Genomic DNA, 24,124 nt, shown 5'->3' on the forward strand with positions numbered 1-24,124 from the left:
CCAGTCCCCAGCCAACATTTGTATGTGGGGCCCATGATGTAGGTAGTAAATGTGCTGAAAAATCGGCCTAATATTGGATTGTCCACAAGTTACATAATGGCCCCATATCGATTGCACATGTGGGTTTCATGCAGGATTAAACTGGGTGTTAGGTGGGGTTAAACATCAAAAAGTGGGACTCATGGAAGACAATTATTGTTGAAAAAAGTAATTAAAAGTATGGGAGAGTGATTGTGTAGGCCATTACCAGAATCTCCCCAGCTGTGCTTATAAGGAGACCAGTCTCTCCTACCAGCAAGTATATCCAAACAATCTTTAAGACTTGCACTGGCATGCTTCATTGCTGCTTCAGGGATTATTCTCCGCAACTGGAAGAGCCAGACAACACTAGATCTTGCTGAATGGTAATGCTAATTTTCTGATGTATATAAAGGAAGGAGCCTAACAGGAAGCACAGATTCCTGCAATTTGTTGTTGTTTTTTCAGGAAAATGTGTTACTCCACTTATTGACACATGGTGCCCTATTATGTTTTATTTTTCCATTGGTCTCCATAGTTTACTGTTTGTTTGTTTTTTTACTGTTCTTGTAGCTAATTCTGTTTGCCCAGATTTAGTTTGTTTTATTTTCTTCTGTTTGCTCTGTTACTTATCTTTCATTGATTTACTGTAACAACTGGTCTTGTGTTCCATTATGTTTGTATATACCGAACAAGTTATTAAAAACTTTAATTAAGTTTAATTAAAATTGGAAAACATGGTTGCACTCTCTAGTACTTCTATTTCTAAAACAACACACCGGTAATGAGCATTTACAGTACAGTCAACTTGACGCGTGTTTCTTCAGCCTTATTTTTCTCCACACCCGCATTCCGTGAAGACCCGCCCTACTCTGCCTCTGATTGGCTAGTACTCGTTGCCTTCGTTGGTTTGATCAGTTAGGTCTAGGCATGAAGCGTGAGATTGGTTGGATTAGGGTAAGAGTGTCAGGATCAGAGCCAATCAGAGGCAGAGTAGGGCGGGTCTTCGCAGAATGCGGGTGCGAAAAAAAATAACGTTTCTTCAGCAGTTGTTGACAGGATTCTTTATAATCAAGTTCTCACTTGGCTTTTGACAGCAAGGACTGAAAATGTGCGCTGGAAAACAGTAACTTTATCTGGCGGGTTTGGTAAGATTTTCTATTTGGCTTTATACCCGTCTAAGGAGGTAAAAACTCGTGTTATAGATAACATAGACATAGCTGTAACTTGTTAACACGCTTTCGACAAAGATAAAGAAATAAGACGTCTGTGAGTGTGCGATACTAGGCGGGCACCTAAAATAAATAATAATATAATAAATGAACTCTCAGCTACAGTGTGTGAATGCTATAGCTTGTTAAAGGAAAGACGTGCTATATCAACGTAACCACGTGTCGTGAACTTTAAGTATAGTTTGTGTCCTTAAACAGTTTACCGCCAGTGGTTACACCGGTGTTACACCGAATTTAGTGACCCATGAGATTCTGTGACCTGCTATGTTAGAAGAAGTACTTTTTACCTAAGTAAAAGTATCAATACCACAATGTGTAAAAATACTTAACTACAAGTAAAAATCCTGCATTTAAAATCCTACTTAAGTAAAAGCATAGAAGTATTACCAGCTAACTTTACTTAAAGTACGAAATTAAAAGTATTGTATAGTATAATTCTGCTGAATTTTAAAAAAAAAAAAAAAGTAATTTTACTTCAATACTTTAAGTAGGATTTTAAAGGCAGGATTTTTACTTGTAATGCAGTATTTTTACATTGTGGTATTGATACTTTTACTTAAGTAAAGGATTCAAGCACTGAAGGTCACAGAATCTGATGGGTCACCAAATACAGTGTAACACCCCTTTAACGGTTTGACAGCTAAATTTAGGAGCAAACTACATGTGATGCAAAGTAATATTATTCTGTATTTATTAGGAACAGAGACCTCTGTGCAAAGAAAAACATCTTCAAGCCATAAAATATCTTAATCATTAAGGACTTTCTGAAGCCAGCCTGCTACCTCAGCACACAGCAGCATTTTATATCTATTTATTTAACCCTGATTCAGTCCATCAAGTACCCGATGCTCAGTTTAATGTAGCTGTATTTTAATGTGTTCTGTCTGGATGTGTTTTAATGTACTCTTGTTAATGGCAGATTTCTGCACATGCAAGCCAAACACATATTACTGCCTTTTGCACACAAAAAGTAGACAATAAAGTATTTTATATTCTGTTCTGTTAAATGCATCCCCTCGAACTCACTTTGGTAGTGATGAATTGAGAAGAGTAGGACTGCTGCCACTACAGCTCAGAGTACAACAGAAGCTGCTTCATATGTACAATATTATCAATGCTCCTCAATACTTGTTTTCGCAGTTAACAGTGGTCCATAATTAGCATAACAATCATACCAGGGCCAGCGTATGTTCACATAAAGCAAATGTAGCCAGAAGTTACTTTTTTACACCAGTTCCATGTTGTCGAACAGCCCTCTGCTACACATCCAGTTTTTAAATATGAGAGGGGCTTATAGGAAACAGGTTAGGACTTTTTATGGAACAGGGTCACAGATTTATAATGCAATCTGCAATGACACTGTTACTTCAGCTGTCCTTGTCTTCTGATGTGGGAGTTATTTTTTAATTTCTTAAATTGTGGTGATTTGTTTTTGGATTTCAGGAATATATTGTTGAATGTTTTTGTGTTTATTCATGTTTTTCTTTGTCTTTTAATATCTTGGGACCATATTGGAAATAAGTGTTTTTACTTTAACATGCTCTCCTTTAGATTTTTGTTTTTTATGTGTCCGTTTAACCCATAAATAACCCAAAAAGTACTGTATGCAATGTAATTAACTTGGTCAAGGTACAACGGTGATGACTGATCTGATAACATTCCGTTTTGAATACAGAAATATAATGTAAATCTTAACAGAAATGTGTCATTTTTTTCTCACTTTTAGAACTGTTCGCTTTAATTTGGAAAGCCACGCGCACAAACCGGAAGTTGTATGTATTGTTAGGTGATTGTCGCGAACTTAACTCCGCTACAGCCGTTCATTTTTACTGTAGCTTACTTAGCTAATCTGTTTACATTTTACCCGGCCTGGTACGAGTTCATCATTTTGTTGTTTTGTATGTCGTTAAACTCTGCAGACATTAATTTAATCAACCACAAACCCGCGTCTGTTTTATACAGAGAGATAACGGTGTTCAAGCTGTAACGTTATTTGGCTAACTTGCCTTGCTAGGTGACACCAGCTCTAAGTGCATCCTGCAACTGAAACTATGGAGGTCTGAATGAGGTCTGTGAGGGTGTAATAAGTGGCCGAGGTGTGTCTCGTGTTTCTGCAGAGACGGAGATCCTGCTGGCGTGAGTGAGTTGTAGCCAAAAGGCAGATCTACAATGCTGTGTTGGGGCAATGCTTCCTACGGACAGCTGGGCTTGGGTGGGATTGATGAAGAGATTGTGGTTGAGCCACGAAAATGTGAGTTCTTCCACGGGAAGCAAGTGTGTGATGTGGGGTGTGGCCGCAGACACACCGCCTTCCTGCTGGAGGATGGGACAGTATACACCTGTGGCTGCAACGACCTGGGGCAGCTGGGACATGAGAAGTGCAGAAAGAAACCAGGTTGGTTTTAAATTTTAAAAAAAATTAAATCATGATGACACAAAATGACTCATCACATAAACATTTGTCTTTGTGTTTTATTAGAACAGGTTGTGGCTCTGGATGCACAGATCATAGTGGCGGTGTCATGTGGAGAGTCCCATACACTCGCCCTGAATGACAAAGGGCAGGTTTTCTCATGGGGTCTGGGCTCAGATGGGCAGCTGGGCCTAAATAACTTTGAAGAATGTGTTCGTGTGCCTAGGTGAAATTGAAATTTATGTTAAGATGCTGTCTTACAAACAACAACAACAAAACAAATCACTTTTAATCCCTTTCTCTCTCTGAAAATGCTAGAAACATCAAGACATTGTCAGATGTTCAAATTGCTCAGGTAGCCTGTGGGCACTGGCACTCCCATGCACTTTCAAGAGGTAGGGGGTGGTTTTTACGCACATAATGCAAATTTATTCACTGATTATGTTTGCTTCACATGAATCCTTTTTCAACGCTTCTCTGTTCACAGGGGGCCAGGTCTTCTCCTGGGGCCAGAATCGATACGGACAACTTGGGCTGGGGATGAATGGACAGAGCATATCCACACCCCAAATCGTACAGTCTCTGCAGGGCATTCCTTTTGCTCAGATATCGGCGGGTGGCGCTCACAGCTTTGCCCTCACTCTCTCAGGAGCCGTGTTTGGTTGGGGGTGCAACAAATTTGGTCAGCTGGGTCTCAATGACCGCAATGGTGAGGGGGGGGAAAAAAGGGTCATGGGTGATCCAAATGTTAAACTGCGAGTGAGCATTCAAGCCCTAAACTGAGACTAATTGTTTGAAGGTCTTTTTCAGATCGGTGTTTCCCGGCACTGCTGAAGTCACTTAGATCGCAGAGAGTGATTTACATCTCCTGTGGAGAAGATCACACGGCAGCACTGACCAAGGTAAGTTACATACTTTTTGGTTATTTGTCAAACCTGCTGCGGTGTGTGTGATTGGTGGTGGTGGTAGATTTTTTTTTTTTACCACCTGGGCCTCAAATGTATAGTTTTGGCCATCATTAGCTCTGATTACATTTTATTGGTCAGCTGAATTGCTGAGATATGGGGTTACATGGACTCCACTTAACATAGCTGTACAAAAGAGCAATCTAATGGAGGGCTTTAGGGTCTAACTTAGGTAATCATTTTGATATCTACTATGTAATCTTCTTTTTTAAATAACCCCATATCACAGCAATTAAGCTCGTTAGTAATGCTGTCATAAATAAAATGAATGATGGACAGAACTAAAATAGACAAAATTCTGTTACAATTGCATGTAATATTAGTTGGCTGTTACCTTTTGGGAATAATTTGATTGAAATCACAAACCTGATTAAATCCTATGTGTTCTCTAATCCTGCCCTACCCTGTAAAAAGCAGTGTTTGCTAACCTTTAGCCTTGCAGCACTTTCGTCCTTGAAAAGGTCAGAATAACTGGTGTTGCTGATTTTACAGGAAGGAGGTGTGTTTACATTTGGAGCAGGAGGATACGGACAGCTTGGACATAACTCTACAAACCATGAAATCAACCCTAGGAAAGTGTTTGAGCTCATGGGAAATGTAGTCACGCAGATTGCATGTGGAAGGTAAAATGTCCTATGTGTATTGTTCAGCGAATTTAATGTAAGACATGGCGTTCACATATCAATGCACATTCTGTAATATGAAATAATCAGCGTGCAATGTTAGTCTGATGGGATGATTTGAAATAATACCAAACAACTTACAATTCTCAAATGACTGTGTAATTACAGGCAGCACACTTTGGCCTTCACGCCCTCATGTGGAAAGATGGACTCATTTGGGCTTGGAGGTAATGGGCAACTCGGTACACGCTCTACTTGCAACAGAAAAAGCCCCGCCCCTGTTAAAGGCCCCTGGGTAGCCTCCAGTTCTCAAACAGAGACAGGTGAGATGCAGTGAATTAAAGCTGCATTAAGAGATTTCTGAAGGATTAAAGGGCAGAAAGAAACATCAACTATCATTATATATTGGGAGGGGTGAGAGCCATTATGACTGAACCACTTAGACTTAAACAAGGAGCTGCAAAAAGCTCCAAGCAAGTTGATTCTTACTGGAATCTGAAGTGCTGGCAAGCATTTTACATTACAGGAAGTCATTTCATATCATGTACATTTCAAAAATATTACTTGATAGACCTTTAAGAGGACTGTTGCATGGTCGTGGTTTGACTCTACATGTACTTGACTCATTGTAACCTCTTCATTTATCTGTGTTATTTGTTTCTTGCTTTTGTCACGTTGCATTACAGACATGCAACAGAGCTGTTGTGTCAAGAGGATTTATGCTGGAGGAGACCAGAGCTTTGCTCACTATTGCACTGCCAATGTAAGTTTTCATAAACCCATGCTTTCTGATGATTTTGAGACCTCAGTTAATGTTTGCTCACGTAAGTTCAGACATTTAAAAAGTCTTTAATATTTTATGTTGTAGAACCTACAGAACATGGATGACGTGAGGATACGAGACCCCAACAGAGGACTTTGCACCTTGAATGAGGATATCATACAAAAATGGCTGCATCACTCACCAGGAAGACTCCCACTAGAAGTCTCCAAGTAATGTCTCCTCACAAGAACTTTGACCTAATGTTATTGGACGAGTTGTCATGGTGCCGTAATTTCTTGGTTGTGAATAATGGTCACACTAATGACTTGCCTTTTATGATTCCCTTAGTGAGATTGACCACGTGTTCTCCTCAGCAAGCTGCCTCAATGGATCGTTTCTGTCTACGAGGTAATCACATTTAAAGTGGAGTCAATTTTCATCAACAGTTAAGTCCAAAAGTCTTAACTCATTGCTAAAGACTTTTTGTTTTCACTATTGCCGCAAATCATTTAATGTCAATCTACATTTATTGTGCGTTTTTAAAATCATTTCACCATGTTAAATTGAGGTGATGTTTATATTAATTATGTGTTGTTATGTTTTCAAATATATTAAAACAGAATAAGTGAAAATTATTAAATTCACTGTATTAAAAATGTTTATTATGCAGTAACACCTCAGCTAATGACAATGCATGGTTGCCGGTTGTTACAGTAAAGCAACACGCTTAAAATAAAATGTTTATTATAAAGGGGTGGTGTGGTCTTAAAAAGTTTAGGAAGCAGTGATCTAATGCAACCCAGTACAACAACTTTCATTTCAATTCAATGCTATGTTGTAGTATGGAGCTGCAGTCAGTGGTGATGTTGTATTGGTTTGTTTAATATTCAGCCCCCCTCATCTATGTAGAGGTTGGGAGGGGGGTAATTTTATATTTTTTTCTTTTATTGGAACGCTACATGTATATTCTCATATTAACTGTCTCTCTCTTTTACACAGTCATCCAGATCACTACAGTACCAGCAGTAAATATTCAGGGATTGATATGAACATGGCTCGTCTCCTGCTTCACAGAGTGATTCAGCAAGATCACCCAGAGATCGCTCAGCAGGTCAGTGGTCACAAAATAGATGCTTTTGTTGGTGCACCATATCCATGCTATATGTCTGTCAGTCGCCCCACTACAGTGTCAAAATGATATTTAATTATACTAATATGTATACATATGATGTATATCTATCTACTAAAGGAAGGAATCTCTGTCTGTATGTCTGTGTGTCTGTATGTCCTTCACATATCTCTTAAACGATTCATCCTATTGACTCCACACTTGGCAGGTGCGTTGCTGGGGAACAAAGGGAGTGCTGTGTCAAATTTGGTGCATTTTGGACAAGTAGCATGATTAATATTAATAAACTTAAACTCTGAATAAACAAGTGATCAGCCGCAGCGCTCTGCAGCGGGGCGGGCCTTCTGGGCTCTGCGACTGCACTTCATGATCAGAGCTGTACAACCCTGCCATGAGAAAGACGAGGGGACAACATCCCTCTTCATATGATAACGTTAAAAGTTAGGCTTTGTTGTGGGTTTCCTGACTCATCTCGAACGAGACAGAGAGAGTGCGAGTGCCCTGAGAGCTCGAGCGAGCGACAGAGAGACAGGCTGGATAGTTTTCTCTGAGCGAGAGAAAGCCTGTGAATGACAGAAATGACAATGTTATTTTCTGCTTGTTTCACGGCGGTTATGTTAAAGCATAAATAAAAAACCAGCAAACACTCAACAGGTGATTTACTGAGGAGACAGACGCTCTTTTGATGCAATTTGGACACGCAACGCGTTTAATATTAATAAATTTTGAATAAACAAGCAAACAGCGAGCTGCTCAGCACCGTATCTGAGTGCAGCACCGTCACATCACAGCAGGGCGGGGCTTCTGGGCTCTGACTTGCTGAGCGGGACAAAGGCACGTGCCTCGCTCAGTTAAACTGCCCAAGAGAGACGAATGAGCATACATAGGAGAAAAAAGAGAGGCGGGGGAAGAAAAACTAGCCCATGCTTGCTTCTACGGTTCAGCCTTAGTTGGAAAGGTTAGGTAGTTAGGTGAAATCTCTGTCTGGATTGAAACCATTTAATTAATTAAATCCTTACTCTTTTAATTGACACATCTGTGTGGTTCTCAAGAAATAATAAGCAATTGGCCCGTTCCAAACTGACATATTTTGAACAGACACTGCACTAGTATGCTGTAAATGTACATAACAGTCCCCGTCCACACAGCCACAAATTCCTCTTGCAGTGGCACCATGTATTATACTTCCCACCACCTCCTTTTATCACGGTGATTATGAAACAAGCACTGAGTCATGTGACCAATTAGGTTCAGATTATTACCATACCTTAACAAACCTACATACTTTCTTCTGTCACCCTCAGATTGCTGCAAGTCTGGAGAAGAACCTGATTCCCAGATTAAGCAACTCTCCTCCAGACATTGAAGCCCTAAGACTCTACCTCACTCTCCCTGAATGTCCTCTCTTCAGTGACAGAAAAAATTACGTGACCATCGCTATCCAATTTGCCAAATCACTCATCAGCCTGAAAGAAGCTCCACTGAAGGTGCTAGGTAGGACGAAGAACAATTTTCATGCATGCAGTTTTTGCAGCACATCTTTTTTCACAGCATGTTTGGTCTTGTATTTCCTTCAGGAAACTGGTGGTCCACATTTGAACCCCCATTCTTCCAGCGGCTGGTCGAGTTGTACAAGGAGGTGGTGGTGTATCTGCTCCAGATGCACAAGGTGGGCATTCCATCAGTAGAGCAGAGAATTTTCACCTGTTTCCTGGACACATCCTTCCGACTCTTGGAGATCCTGCACACGGTGAGCAATGAGAAAACCCATGGATTTGTGTTACCACAGCAGTCCTACATTATGCAGTGCTTTTGAAGAACTGTTGATAACATCCATTTTCCTGTCGCCACAGGTGAGTGAGAGAGCAGGACACATCATACAGTACGATAAATTCTACATCCATGAACTGGATGACCTGATAGACATCAGAAATGACTACGTCACATGGATTCAGAGGCAAATGTACCCAATGGTGAGTCTACTGTTGATGTCGGTTCCACTTTTCACATCATTACATTTGTCTAGTCATCATTATGATTCATTAATTTATGCCTCTGTGTCCTCAGGGTCATGATGGTGTGGTGACTCTGTGCAGGTATCCCTTTGTTTTTGATGCCCAAGCAAAGACCACACTACTTCAGACTGATGCTGTCATACAAATGCAGGTAATGCACAGTAGTAAAGCATGTTTTTGCTGTCCCCCATTCGATACTGAAACATAATAAAGGTATTATTATAACTGAAAACCTCATTATTCCCTTGTTATATTGATAGATGGCAGTGGACCAGGCACAGATGCAAAACTTCAGCTCCATGTTCCTGCCCGCTGTGGAATCTGTAAATCCATGCCTCATCCTCATCGTCCGGAGGGAAAATATTGTTGGAGACACCATGGAAGTCCTCAGGAAGTCCAAGAATGTTGACTACAAGAAACCACTCAAGGTTAAATTACTGGCTATTTCATAAAAGTGATTATTTCTTTTTTTTAGCAACTAAACCTCCCCTGGAAATCTTGTTTTTGCTGCCTCCAGTGGTTTGGGCACAGTGACATCATTGTTGGGTGTGGTTAGAGGTGAAAGAGGCTTGAAACTTGACCAGAGGGGGCAGAAAAATGCTCATTTTTAGCCAAAACACACGTTTACAAAGGTGTGTTGTCATTTAGATTAAGTCCTAAAAGGTGCTGTATCTTTGCTAACATGTCAAAAATCTATGGCAGGTGATATTTGTCGGAGAAGAGGCGGTTGATGCGGGAGGCGTGAGAAAGGAATTCTTCCTCCTGATCATGAAAGAGCTGCTGGATCCCAAATATGGGATGTTTCGTTACCACGAGGAGTCCAGGCTCATCTGGTTTTCAAACAAGGTACTTTACTGTGTGATTCACCTTCATACCCTCACACTGCTAAAGTATCACTTGGCTATGTGTAAGTGCACTCTAAAACATTCTCAATAATGGGGATACTGAAGTGGTGTTATGTGAATTATTACATTTAAATGGCATATCCTGTTTGGAGTCAACTAGACAAATGTAACCTTAACAAATCTTAATAAAGTACTTTCTAATTCTATTTAGATTTTTAATAGGTAAACATGTTATTTGGCTTTGCACAGATTGTAAGGTTCTAATAATAAACCAATGTGTAACTGTATTTACTAGCTTAATGGCTGGAGAGAGACAAATGGCTGTAAATTCATATTAATTATTTGTTTGCCTTTACTCATAGATAGATTTTAAAGCATACTTGTGTCCATTATCGTGGAAACTGTCAATGTTTAAAAGTAGACAATGTTACTCCATCTGACAATTTCTGACTGTTCCTTCCAGACTTTTGAGGACATTGACTTGTTCAACCTCATCGGTGTCATCTGTGGTCTGGCCATCTACAATCTCACAATAGTGGAGCTCAACTTCCCGGTGGCCCTTTACAAGAAGCTCCTGAAGAGGAAGCCGACCTTAGATGACCTGAAAGAGTTAATGCCAGATGTGGGAAGGTCAGATCAAGGAACAGTCATCTGAGGTTTCCATTTATCATGTTTATGAATGTCAGTTTACCTCAGTATCGCCTTTGCTGAATCTGAAATGTTTTCTTTAAATATTTCAATTATATTACCACACACTGTGTTTAATAGAAGATTTTTGAAGTAGTGTTTAGTACCATTGTCTAAAGAAGTATATTGTAAAAGATGTGTTTCTTTTTCTGTCTCCTCTTAAACTAGGAGTCTGCAGCAGTTACTGGACTACACAGAAGATGACCTTGAGGAAACCTTTTGCTTGAACTTCACAGTAAGATGAGTGTCTCCTGTGGAGCATTAAGTATAGAAATAGTTGTGATATCTGCATATCTAATCAGCAAAATAAAAACAATGTCTATTTTTTTCAGATCACAGAAGAAAACTATGGTGCCACAGAGGTTTTGGAACTAGTGCCTAATGGTGAAGACATCAATGTTAACAAATCAAACAGGTAACATCAATCTTTTCTTGGATGTCATGTTAACCAATAGCAATATTGTTTAATTGTTGTGACTCAATGGTTTAGGAGATATTCTCTTGAAACGCATTTGCCTGATGATTCACTAGAGGAAGGTTTACTAAAGCAGCTGTAACAGATATTTGTTATAATAATAATGAATCAAGAGACAGCTTTATGGAGCTTTATAGCGAGTTTCAGCTCATTGTTTAATTGCCCGACTGCAACTTTATTGTTTTGGTTCACTCTCACCGCTCTCATAGCGTCATTTTTGGCCACAACAGGCAGCTGTTTTGAGTGAAAAAGCTCTTAAAAAACCCCCACTGTACACTACATGCTCACCTTAGCGATTAGCTGGTTGACTTAATGGAGCATTCAAGTTCAAGTGACCAAAAAAAAATCAGTGAATGTAGGTTTAAGTTTCCAAAATCAGAAAAATATTTTTGTTTTTTCAGTTAAATATGACCAAAGTTTCTGTAAAACTAACGTTTCCATCAGCCTCACTAGTACTTTTGTGTTAAATACTAAATAGCAAAGCATGTTAACAACACGCTAAACAAAGATGGCGAATATGGTTAACATTTGACCTGCTTAACATCAGCATGTTAGCATCATCATTATCAGCATGTTAGCATGCCGACATTAGCATTTCACTCAACGCACCTCTGTGCCTGAGTAAAGCCTCATAGAGTTGCTAGCATGGCTGTGGACTCTTGGCCTTGTTTTAGCCTTAATTTATGAATAAATTAAGAATACTTATAAGTAAGCTTGTATAAGTTTCACATAGTGCAAAATAGTTAAGTTGTATCTTGGATACCCACTGCTAAAATAGCATATTGTCAACATAAGTGCAGAGTGCATTCTTTATAGTTTTAGTGTGTTATGTAACATTTGGACAAAAAGTGAGTCAAAGAGAGAAGTCTAGCATTTCAAGAGACATGGTTGAAGCTTTTTGTCATTCTCTAGCTCTTCAGCTGCATGATCTTGTCTTTTTCCTGACCTGGTAGTGGTGTCCATGTAGGCATTTGCCGACACCAGTATACAGTGAGAGTAAGCAGCCCTTAAGGTGCAGCATATTAAAGATATTCCAAGATAGCGCTTTGTAAATATTAAGTCTCCACTGAATTCTATTTAGAGCTTTTATTCAATTTTTCTGTTAAGTTGTTCCTAACCTTTAACCAATGAATCCTTTCACCTCAAGATTCACTCTGGTCTCCTTTTTGTTTGATTAACTCTTTCAGCTTTAGCAATCCACTCATTTGATGTTAACAAAAATCATATTCTTTTTCGTTGCTGTCTTTTTTTTCTTTCTCTAGGCAAGACTTTGTCAATGCATACGTAGACTACATTTTCAACACATCAGTGGCTCCACTGTTTGAGTGCTTCTATGCAGGCTTTCACAAGGTGTGCGGTGGGAAAGTTCTGGAGCTGTTCCAGCCGAACGAACTGCAGGCCATGGTCATTGGCAACACCAACTACGACTGGACAGAGCTTGAAAAGGTCTTGACAAATAAAAACAAAAATATTTCACTGATTAATTTCCAAGCTTTGTAAAATAATCTTCAGAAAGGGACGATATTCTTGGTTTTGTATCAAAATCAATCTATCATACAACACATGATTACAAAACTAAGTATCTAGAGCTAAATAAATGTTTCCACTCTTGGCTAATTAAAAAAAAAAAAAAAACACGTTATAGTAGTACGTTATAATCATTTTTTTGTAATCTCACATATGTCATCTATTGGTGATTCATGAATGTATTTATACATGCAAACTCCTCCAGTTTTAAGTAAAAACATACACATTTCCCCGGAAATTGTCGAAGTGGGCCAAGTAACTTTAAATGGTACAAATCATTTTTGTTTTCATTTTTCAGAGTACTGAATATAAAGGGGAGTACTGGACTGACCACCCCACCATCAGGCTCTTCTGGGAAGTGTTCCACAATCTTCCTTTAGAAAAGAAGAAACAGTTTCTCTGTAAGTGCTGCTCTCCGTATATGATTTTTTAAAAACATTGGAGAAGCTGTTGCTTTAACAAGGTGAATTGACACAGTAGTGTAATAGTGACAAAGATGTTTCTTGTCTCTTCAGTGTTCCTCACGGGAAGTGATCGCATACCCATCTTGGGCATGAAAAGCCTGAAACTGGTAATCCAGCCCACTGGTGGAGGGGAGCATTACTTACCTGTTGCACACACCTGCTTCAACCTGATGGACTTGCCCAAGTACACGAGTCTAGAAACACTCCGCGAGAAGCTTCTACAAGCTATAGATCACAATCAAGGCTTTAATCTTGCGTGATAGTGCACAGAAATGGCTGGAACCTCATGTCCAGACTGTTGATGGCAACCACATTCCCAAATGTTTTTGTTTAGCAGACTTCTGTGTCTGAATTCTGCTATAGGAAATGAACACTGGTTGGAAAAAGGAGGAGGCCACATGACACTAGAAGTGATGTAAGAGTTGGATGTCTAGACGTTAATCTTGACTTTGATTTTTCAGCTTTTTTCCCATGCCATCACAGTATTTGTTGCGCTATTACAAGCCGATTCACGTTTGATATTGCTCTTGTAGATACGCTTTTATTCATGTTTGGATATGTCAAGTATGATGAAGCAAACTACTGTTATGTACAGTACAGGGCATGTACACAGCAACATAAATACCTGTAAAATATAATGAAATGCAGTAGCCCTACCTTTCTGAAGCTTGTAATGCAATTCAATGTAATAGTGAGATGTTTCTGTCATGTTTATACTGGTGGAAAATGTAACTAATCCAAGAATTCAAACTAATCCAAGAAAACACTGTGGCCTCAAAAATGACCAGATTTAAATCAACACCTCTCTCTTACATTTTAAGCTTCACTGTGGTAGTAGTTGCTCCGTGGCTACTGCAGTGAATTACGCTGTATTTTGCAGGAACTAATTATGTTGTGTCCACCCCCTGTGCATTAAATGTTTGACTCATTATGTTTGACATAAATTCTGTTGTGACATTTGAGAAAGAGCAGTGCAAAGCGTTTGCTTTAGATGCTGAGTGGATTTTATTGGCTGTAAGCTTTAATCCACAAATAAAAACTAAGTACAGCCACTGAAATGTGAGTTACTTTTGGGATAAAATGCTGATTGATTGATTACATTTGAGCTTACGTTACAGTATTTGGCTTTTTTCCCCTCTTATTTACATTTTATACATTCACCCACCAACCATCTTGGGACTGTCTGCAGGTGTATAAAGAGTTTTCAATCATTTTTAATACTGTTAGTCTTCCATAGCTACATACTGAGTGGGAATATAACAGTGATCCATTGGAGTTACAGTTAAGGGTCAAACGTCGTAGATAGACAAGACAATGCTCTTCAAATGATGTGTACTCCAGCTAATAAGCCAAATCTTTATCTACTGTGTAATGCAAACATAACTGAAACCAGAGCATTATTTCCACTGTTTCATCATACACCATATCAATGAAAATAGTTCATATTTTCGGCTTTTATAGATTTACTTACCCTTTGTCACAGCTTGATGGGTGTTAATCTGTTCGCTTATTAAGAACCTAACAACAGATTTCTATCGAGACAATCCAGTTCAGGTATACATTTTAATGCTAAACTGTACATGTGAAATGATATGCAGACATTGTCGTATATGGCCATGAAGGAGGCAAATAAGGATGATGTCCCATTTGTACAGAGCTTTTGGTGATGAACTCAGTTTCAATGGGGCAGCTCGTGGTGGACCAACTTATAGTGGGAACCACAGGAAGGACAGCGCTCGCCGGCTCCCTCATGAAGCCAGAACCACACTATAGCTGTGTTGTCTTCCTCGCCTGCAGAGAATTATATTATGGTCATCCTGGTTTTGTCATCTACACATTGATAATAAACCAATAGATTCTTCCCTTACTAAACATCACTTACAGAGACAGCCCACCAGCCTCTTGGTTCCAATGCACGGCACAATGTGAGGGTCTTCCTTGGTTCCAGCATGCTGCTTCGGCTTCAGAATGCTGTAGGGATCCTGTAGTGTGAACATAGATAAGTTAATACTGTATGAGAATTAAACAATACTTACATGTACAGTAGCCTACCTTTCCCTGTTTAAAGGCCTGCAGGGTACGTCGCTCCAGTCCAGTGGCCTGTTCGTCATCTGTTGGTATTCCTGAAAATGATATAGCAAAGCTTTACATAAAGATCCATTATAAATTGGAAACCACCTTCAAAGTCGTCATGCCAGCTTGTACTCTATGCACATTACAGACGGGCACTGGACACCACCCACACCAACGTACTGTCCCTTAACAGGATACTGGCACCACACCAACAGACGCCTGCCAAAGGAGGTGGGTCTATCAGAGGCCTTTCCACAAGTTATGATCCAAATGACCTTCATTATTTGATTCAAACATTTTAGGCGCATGTCGGTGGTACACAATAATTTTACAGCACATAAAGTGACCACAAACAGTTTATATTTTCAGCGAATAAACAAAACTGTTATCTACCATCTGTATATAATACAGCACCAGTGGCAGCTAGTTAATATATTACAGACGTCATGTATGGTATAGCGTTTTAGCCACCTAACTGCGCAATAAACTAAAAATACCAGCTTGAATACTGACTATCGGTGTAACCCCCTCAAGTTCCCTGTCTATACACATTTATAAGCGCGGACAGCTGCGCTTTCACCGCAGTCTGCAGGACTGTTTGACACTTTAAACAGGCTTTATGCCGTCGGTAATAATCAGTATTTTACCTTTCAGGGTGCCCATGGCACGGTGTGACCGTGTAGCCGCCACATGGCTCCTCAGCCGCAATGTTGTTGAACAAGCTCGAAGGAGAAACCGTCCTGCCATCCTGGTCTCACTGTCAGGTACCGAGAATGACCTGACACACCGAGCAGTGGACTGAAATGACCCGACAACCGTCTGAGCGACAGGTGGTCAGGCCAATAGGAACAGAAATACAGCTGCGCTACCCAATGAGAAGGCAGAGGGGAGCACGAGGAACAGGTGTAAAATGTCATATACAGAAATGATGAAAATCATAATAGGCTTAGTTATTGTTTTATTGGCTCTGTTTTTATTTACTTAGTCCTACTGAACAACTAAGAGATCCTAACGTTTTTCTTGTTTTGGGGGAGACACTGACACAACAGGAAGTATCACAACAAATTAAAAAGCTAAAGTCATTACACACAGAGAGAGAGAGAGAGAGAGAGAGGAGAATCTCTTAGTTCACAGTATCTTTCGTGTTGCACTGTTTGGTGTTATTGGTTGCTAGTACAGTTAGTAAGTTAGTTACAGCAATGAGTTTCAACCATAGGCCAGTTTTGTTTTTTTGTTTTTTTTCAGGAATTGTGACTGGTGAGACATTAACTAGCACCGTAGAAACACAGCTTCATTTATGGCTGATTGAAAGGAACCTACTGTTGTTGTTTCCTTAGAAAAAAGTGGCACCAGTACACCATTTCTATTAGACTGACACTTATTTGTGTCTGTGAAGGACAAATGTGTTCTCGTCCAAAAGGCTTGTTGTGGAATTAAAACAGTGTTAGAATTCACACATTAAAATTAAATTTCTGGTCAGAATATTAGATTTAATTTCAGCAGCATGCACTATTCAACTGTTCAAACAGCACAGTGATTCATCAAGCCTATCAACAAATTCCCAAAAATCAATGTTAAAACCTTACATGTTTTAATTAGGATATGTGGTTTCAAGTATGTTATCTTTAAAATACTCATTCTTATATTGTTATTATCCTCCTCTCTGTGGTCTAACCTCTTGACAAACAACGGATGCTCCTGCATTTCAGTGGTTTGCATAATACAGTAACCTATAGGCTATGTACAAGCTGAGATCCAAATGAAAATCCATGAGTAAGTCTACCACAAAAATTCAAGACACGTGAAATTTACAGTGGCTTCCAAAATTAATGTAGGGTTTATTAAAACAGGGACTTACTGTGGCTTGTGCTGCAGACAACCAGTAAAGTCTTTAATGTTATTTGTTTATAATTTTTGTTTTTTTACATAGGCTAATTTAGCTTAAGCACAGATCTAGATTGTATACTGTACTTGAGATTTACTTACTGACAGTTAACAGAAAATTGAGAAAATACTTTTCCCTGCAATCACTGCAATCATTACCTGCAATCGCTTGAAGGTATATGTTGCACCAGAATATAGAGCTGTACAAATCTATGACAATATACATTGTGAATCTGAAAATGGAGATCACTTTTAATCTGATCACTTATGACTCCCAGCAGGTTAAATGTTTGTTTTTCACACATTAAGTCTCAATTTTAATTTTGTTAAAACTATTGTGAGTTTATTGTCAAACTGTGAACTGTGTGGTGTGTACTGAACCATGAATCAGTGAGTGTATCATGTCACCCTTAATGTTCACATTTTATTCTGATATTAGATACACACACACACACACAACCACAACAACAACAACAACAACAACCTTACAACAAAAGTAAAATGAAGTTTAATGTTTGTGATCCAGATATTCTGTAGATCTGATTGTCTTGCCCAAATTACTGTTGACATGTTTTATTTACCTTGTTAGAAAAGTAAACGGACAGCTTTTTTCTCCTATAATTTCATCCAAAAATTGAAAGGAAAAGTTTGTAATAGTGTACAGTATAGCCTATAGTGCTGTTTATCTGTGATGTTGCATTGATTGGTGCGATTGATAGTAAGTGCTCCTCTTCTCCAGGTGGAGGCAGTGTTGGCCAGACTAAGCAGCATTGCTTTCTGAGGTTTCTTCCTGGAACATGAAGCTGTCTGTTATAAAGTGTGCAGAGTGTAAAAAGACTGGGTCCCGCTGTATCGCACAGGCTGCACTACAGCGTCTATTCACAGGCGCGATCCAACTACTGAGCGGCACGGGGGCTTTGACCTGCTCCGTTTCCGACCTGGGCCGGTGCACCCCTCCTCAGACGACCTGGTGGTCCCGAGCTCCCCCAGGAGCACCATATCGATACCGAACTTAGTGCGGACACCCGATCGACATAGTCCGCTGCAGTTCAGAGCTCCTGAGCTCAAGCGATCCTCCAGCCTCAGCCTCCCGGTAACTTGGATTACAGGCGCGCGCCACCGCACCCGGCGAGAGACACTTGATTCATGGGAGTTTTGGGATTTAACAAAAGTGATGTCACCAAGAAGCACGTTCCAGCGCCATCTAGCTTCGAAAATGCCAACTACAGTGTTGAAGGTTCATCAAACAGGTCAACAGTTTCCCAAAGATCACTCACTGATAATGTCTCATGTTTTTAATAAAGATACATAGTTTTATAACATATCTTTATGGCCAATTGCTGTTTTGATCTATGCTCATTACCAATTTATTGATGTCATCATATATATATATATACAGACGTTGACAAATTAAAGGAAAAGCTGGTACAGGTCTGACTGCTTGACCCCTACAGTGAGGGGATCTGGTGGCTCTGTTATGCTGTGGGGGGCATTTTTCTGGCATGGTTTGGGTCCACTTGTCCACTCAGAGGGAAGAGTCACTGCAAATCAACACAAAGTTGTTCTGAGTCATCACCTTTATCCTATGATGAAACATTTCTATCCTGATATGAGTGGTCTCTTTCAGGATGACAATGACCAGTGATGTGAACCCAGTGATGTGGCGAAAATGTCAGTCAAGTGCGCCCCGCGCAGTGCGTCAAATGTACATGAACGTACATGAATATACATAAACGTGCATACATTTACTTAAACGTACATAAAAGTACATACATGTACATAAACGCACATAAATATACATGAACATACATAAATGTACATAAATATACATAAATGTACATAAACGTACATAAATGTACATAAAGGTATGCATGCAGTGAAGAAAGAAAAGTAAAGAAAATTTAAAAAAAAAATAATAAAAAAAAAAAAGCAGCATATATACAGGCTCTGAAGCACCCAGGCTGCCTGGGCCTCCCATACCAGCACGACAGACTAGGCCAGATCTATGCACTGGCAGGGCCCCCAGGTGTCATGCATCGCGAGCTCGAGCTCAGCGGTGCACCACGAGCTCGAGCTCAGCGATGCATGACACCTGGCGGCTATCGAGGACTCCCCTCGGCTGCAGACGTGGGCCGAGGCGTGGGCTACCATGGTGCTGCAGTGCATCAGAGCCTCCACGTCTCCTGTGAGGGAGTGTGGAATGGAGATTGATGGCAGGAGGGGGTCCTATTTATAAACTCGGTTCCAAGCCTTGACGCTGTCATTCATGACGTCAAATAAGCACTGTTGTCGACTGAGAACTGATGACACATCAATATGGACATCCTCTGTGATGTCACATAGCCGTGACGACGAACATAAGATGAAATGAAAGAGTAAAACAAACATCTGAAACTCAAATTCATTGATAAATAGAATATTTCTCACAACAACAGGTGGAGTTACGGGAAGCTTGATTAATGCCAATCACAACAGCTCCTCTCATAAGCAGCAAGATGTTTAATGAGCCAAGAGCTCCGGAGAAAACTGTTCTTCCCAAGATAAAAAAAATAAATAAATACACTTCCCTAAATATGACTATACAGCCCAAGCACACCGAATACTAACAGACAGCACCCACATTTATACAGTATGCCAAATATGCTTTGGAGGTAAGATTTGAATTTCTGTTGCAGGAGACACTGAAATTCCTGTCACCACGTGCAGTGTGCACATTGTTAGCAGACAATTAGCATATAATGTACAAAATATTACATGAAACCAGCAGGTTCTTGTAAATATTCGTTTTACAGAAGTAATCAACTTTAAAACATTCCCAAATTGTGTCAGTAATGTTACTAGGCTGTATGATCTGTAAACGGTGTAACTTAGGAAAAAATTGTCATAGAGTTAATATTGGATCATGAGGATGTCTTGTCATACTATGGGAAAAGTGATGTCCTCCTGAGTGATGTATATCTCAGCAAAGGAGCAATTATGTGTTCTGATGTAAATTGTAATGGACATTTCTCACCCCAAAGCCCTCTGTGCTATGTGTGATGGTATTGTGGGAGCTGTGCACGAGGCCGGAAGATAATACTTTGCTTACTTCTTCCACCACCGTAAAAACTTGTGTTATGGTATACAACAAAATAGTTATAGCACAATATAGTTCTAGTATTATAGTGATGTGTGTCTGTGGTGCTGCATTGATTGGTGCGATTGATAGTAAGTGCTCCTCTTCTCCAGGTGGAGGCAGTGTTGGCCAGACTAAGCAGCATTGCTTTCTGAGGTTTCTTCCTGGAACATGAAGCTGTCACAGCTGTTTGTTGTAAAGTGTGCAGAGTGTAAAAAGACTGGGTCCCGCTGTATCGCTCAGGCTGCACTACAGCGTCTATTCACAGGCGCCATCCAACTACTGAGCGGCACGGGGGCTTTGACCTGCTCCGTTTCCGACCTGGGCCGGTGCACCCCTCCTTAGACGACCTGGTGGTCCCGAGCTCCCCCAGGAGCACCATATCGATACCGAACTTAGTGCGGACACCCGATCGACATAGTCCGCTGCAGTTCAGAGCTCCTGAGCTCAAGCGATCCTCCAGCCTCAGCCTCCCGGTAACTTGGATTACAGGCGCGCGCCACCGCACCCGGCGAGAGACACCTGATTCATGGGAGTTTTGGGATTTAACAAAAGTGATGTCACCAAGAAGCACGTTCCAGCGCCATCTAGCTTCGAAAATGCCAACTACAGTGTTGAAGGTTCATCAAACAGGTCAACAGTTTCCCAAAGATCACTCACTGATAATGTCTCATGTTTTTAATAAAGATACATAGTTTTATAACATATCTTTATGGCCAATTGCTGTTTTGATCTATGCTCATTACCAATTTATTGATGTCATCATATATATATATATACAGACGTTGACAAATTAAAGGAAAAGCTGGTACAGGTCTGACTGCTTGACCCCTACAGTGAGGGGATCTGGTGGCTCTGTTATGCTGTGGGGGGCATTTTTCTGGCATGGTTTGGGTCCACTTGTCCACTCAGAGGGAAGAGTCACTGCAAATCAACACAAAGTTGTTCTGAGTCATCACCTTTATCCTATGATGAAACATTTCTATCCTGATATGAGTGGTCTCTTTCAGGATGACAATGCCCCAATATATATGTTCACTAGGGGTCACTGAATGTTTTGATGAGTATGAAAATGATGTGAATCATATGCTATGGCCCTCGCAGTCACCAGATCTCAACCCAAATTGAACACCTATGAGAGATTTTGGACTGACGTGTTAGACAGCGCTCTCCACCACCATCATCAAAACAACAAATGAGGGAATATCGTTTAGAAGAATAGTATAACTGACTTTTATACAAAATAAATAAATAAGTAAAAAGTGGCGATTTATTTCTTTTTATTTTAATGTAGGCTATATATTGTACATTGTTTGTATTGTATATTTTTTCGAATGGACTCTGAGTTTGACAATAAAGTTGACATAACATAATATAAACGTGGTCAGGACATCGATAACTAATATGCAAATAAGAATACATGCCACCTTAATGCAGAAATGACAGAACTTGTCACTCTGACACCGACCATCAGAAACCTGGATAATGTAAGACTCAAACAGGCATATCCTGAACAGGACTAAAACCAGAACAAGTTGTACGAGGCAAACAGTGGACATGTAAAAGTGCTTAATACCAGTCTGTGTGTTGTTGACACGTTACAGACCAGTGATGTGAACCCAGTGATGTGGCAGAAATCTCAGTCAAGTGCGCCCCGCGCAGTGCGTCAAATGTAGCCTACATGAACGTACATGAATATACATGAATATACATAAACGTGCATACATTTACTTAAACGTACATAAAAGTACATACATGTACATAAACGCACATAAATATACATGAACATACATAAATGTACATAAATATACATAAATGTACATAAACGTACATAAATGTACATAAAGGTACATAAAGGTATGAATGCAGTGAAGAAAGAAAAGTAAAGAAAATTTAAAAAAAAAATAAATAAATAAATAAAAAAAAAAGCAGCATATATACAGGCTCTGAAGCACCCAGGCTGCCTGGGCCTCCCATACCAGCACGACAGACTAGGCCAGATCTATGCACTGGCAGGGCCCCCAGGTGTCATGCATCGCGAGCTCGAGCTCAGCGGTGCACCACGAGCTCGAGCTCAGCGATGCATGACACCTGGCGGCTATCGAGGACTCCCCTCGGCTGCAGACGTGGGCCGAGGCGTGGGCTACCATGGTGCTGCAGTGCATCAGAGCCTCCACGTCTCCTGTGAGGGAGTGTGGAATGGAGATTGATGGCAGGAGGGGGTCCTATTTATAAACTCGGTTCCAAGCCTTGACGCTGTCATTCATGACGTCAAATAAGCACTGTTGTCAACTGAGAACTGATGACACATCAATATGGACATCCTCTGTGATGTCACATAGCCGTGACGACGAACATAAGATGTAACTTAGGAAAAAATTGTCATAGAGTTAATATTGGATCATGAGGATGTCTTGTCATACTATGACTTTTTGAAGAATACTGTTCATTCCTCCAGAAGAGTTCCAGAGACTTCAGTGCCAGGGCTGAGGAACCCCATTCTTCACAAAGACATTCCCTCATTTGGTGTTTTGATGATGGTGGTGGGGAGCGCTGTCAGACCAAAATCTCCCATAGGTGTTCAATTTGGGTTGAGATCTGGTCACTGCGAGGGCCATAGCATATTTCATACCCATCAAAACATTCAGTGACCCCTAGTGAACATATAAATTGGGGCATTGTCATCCTGGAAGAGACCACTCCAATGGGTCACCAGATAAATCTGAGGGGTCATGAGATGATTAATGGGAGAGGAAAGAAGAAAAAACAATGTTCTGATACACAAATCTTTTTTCAGATTTTGAACTTTTTCTCTAATTATTGATTTTTGGTGAATTATTGGATCATCTGAACATTTATTGAAATGAAACCATGTGAGAAGTTTAGAGGGAAAAATCACTATTTGGTAGAGCTGTTAACAACTCATAGACATCTGAAATGTGACCCCGATTACACAATGCTTTTTGTAAGACATCAAAAGTCAAAAAGGTTGGAAAACACTGGTTTCATCTTTAACAATGTGTTGTATTTAAAAAAGTTCTTATATTATCCATTGTGTCAAATCTTCATCTGAAAAGTAACTAAAGCTGTCAAATAAATGTAGTGGAGTAGAAAGTACAATATTTCTCTCTGAAATGTATGAAATATAGTGGACTGGAAGTATAAAGTTGCATCAAATGGAAATACTCAAGTTAATTACAAGTACCTCAAAATTGTACCTAAGTACAATACTTGAGTAAATGTACTTAGTCACTTTGCATCACTGAGTTTTTCCCCAGATTTTTGAATGAAGTTTTCTAAGACAGAAAATAAAATATGTCCACACTGATTTGGGCAGGACAATCAGATTACAGAATATCTGGATTACAAACATTTAACAATGTTTTTTTCCATCTTGTTGCAAGGTTGTTATTGTTGTTGTTGTTGTTGTGTGCGTCTAATATCAGCCTAAAATATGAACATTAAGGGAGACTTGATACACTCAGCTCATGGTTCAGTACACACCACACAGTTCACAGTTTGACAATAAACTCAGAATTTTTTTTAACAAAGTTGAATTTGAAAGTAAAGGTATGAAAAGCAAAACTTTGACCTTTTGGGAATCATAACTGATCAGATTAAAAACTGATCTCTATTTTCAGATTCACAATGTATATTGTCATAGTTTTGTACAGCTCTATATTGTGGTGCAACATATTGTTTCACCTCCAGTGAATATGGGATGGTATATAGTTCAATATAGTTCTAGTGTTACAGTGATGTGTGTCTGTGGTGCTGCATTGATTGGTGTGATTGATAGTAATTACTCCTCTTCTCCAGGTGGAGGCAGTGTGGGAGAGACTAAACAGCATTGGTTTCTGAGGACTTCCTGGAACATAAAACTGTGTTAACATGTA

At 39.9% G+C, this 24,124-nt stretch overlaps 2 protein-coding genes across 4 annotated transcripts; one reads left to right on the forward strand and one right to left on the reverse strand.

Annotated features, from left to right (window-relative positions):
• The first annotated feature begins 1,049 nt into the window (after window positions 1–1,049).
• herc4 (HECT and RLD domain containing E3 ubiquitin protein ligase 4) lies at window positions 1,050–14,214 on the forward strand. Of its 3 annotated transcripts, XM_042433437.1 has the most exons (24): window positions 1,051–1,166; window positions 3,368–3,645; window positions 3,730–3,889; window positions 3,982–4,058; window positions 4,151–4,372; window positions 4,474–4,565; window positions 5,121–5,251; window positions 5,420–5,574; window positions 5,938–6,014; window positions 6,120–6,244; window positions 6,363–6,422; window positions 7,014–7,125; window positions 8,448–8,637; window positions 8,721–8,893; window positions 8,997–9,116; window positions 9,211–9,309; window positions 9,419–9,586; window positions 9,861–10,004; window positions 10,467–10,633; window positions 10,859–10,925; window positions 11,023–11,105; window positions 12,428–12,611; window positions 12,991–13,093; window positions 13,208–14,214. In XM_042433437.1, the coding sequence occupies exons 2-24, from the start codon at window positions 3,420–3,422 to the stop codon at window positions 13,414–13,416; spliced, it is 3,144 nt and encodes a 1,047-aa protein (XP_042289371.1). In that variant the 5' UTR covers window positions 1,051–1,166; window positions 3,368–3,419; the 3' UTR covers window positions 13,417–14,214. The 3 variants fall into 3 exon arrangements, with proteins under 3 accessions (XP_042289373.1, XP_042289371.1, XP_042289372.1); XM_042433438.1 differs by lacking the exon at window positions 1,051–1,166 and having other exon boundaries at window positions 3,016–3,645; XM_042433439.1 differs by lacking the exons at window positions 11,023–11,105; window positions 12,428–12,611; window positions 12,991–13,093; window positions 13,208–14,214 and having other exon boundaries at window positions 1,050–1,166; window positions 10,467–10,684.
• A 491-nt stretch (window positions 14,215–14,705) lies between these two features.
• Window positions 14,706–16,037, reverse strand: LOC121911687 (cytochrome c oxidase subunit 5B, mitochondrial). Its single transcript, XM_042433441.1, has 4 exons — window positions 15,877–16,037; window positions 15,209–15,279; window positions 15,039–15,138; window positions 14,706–14,947 (listed from the first exon to the last, which is right to left on the reverse strand). Exons 1-4 carry the CDS (start codon window positions 15,974–15,976, stop codon window positions 14,835–14,837), a joined length of 384 nt encoding a protein of 127 aa, XP_042289375.1. The 5' UTR covers window positions 15,977–16,037; the 3' UTR covers window positions 14,706–14,834.
• Between the last annotated feature and the right edge of the window lie 8,087 nt (window positions 16,038–24,124).

The sequence above is a fragment of the Thunnus maccoyii genome, chromosome 14, assembly GCF_910596095.1.
Source record: "Thunnus maccoyii chromosome 14, fThuMac1.1, whole genome shotgun sequence".
NCBI lineage: Eukaryota > Metazoa > Chordata > Actinopteri > Scombriformes > Scombridae > Thunnus > Thunnus maccoyii.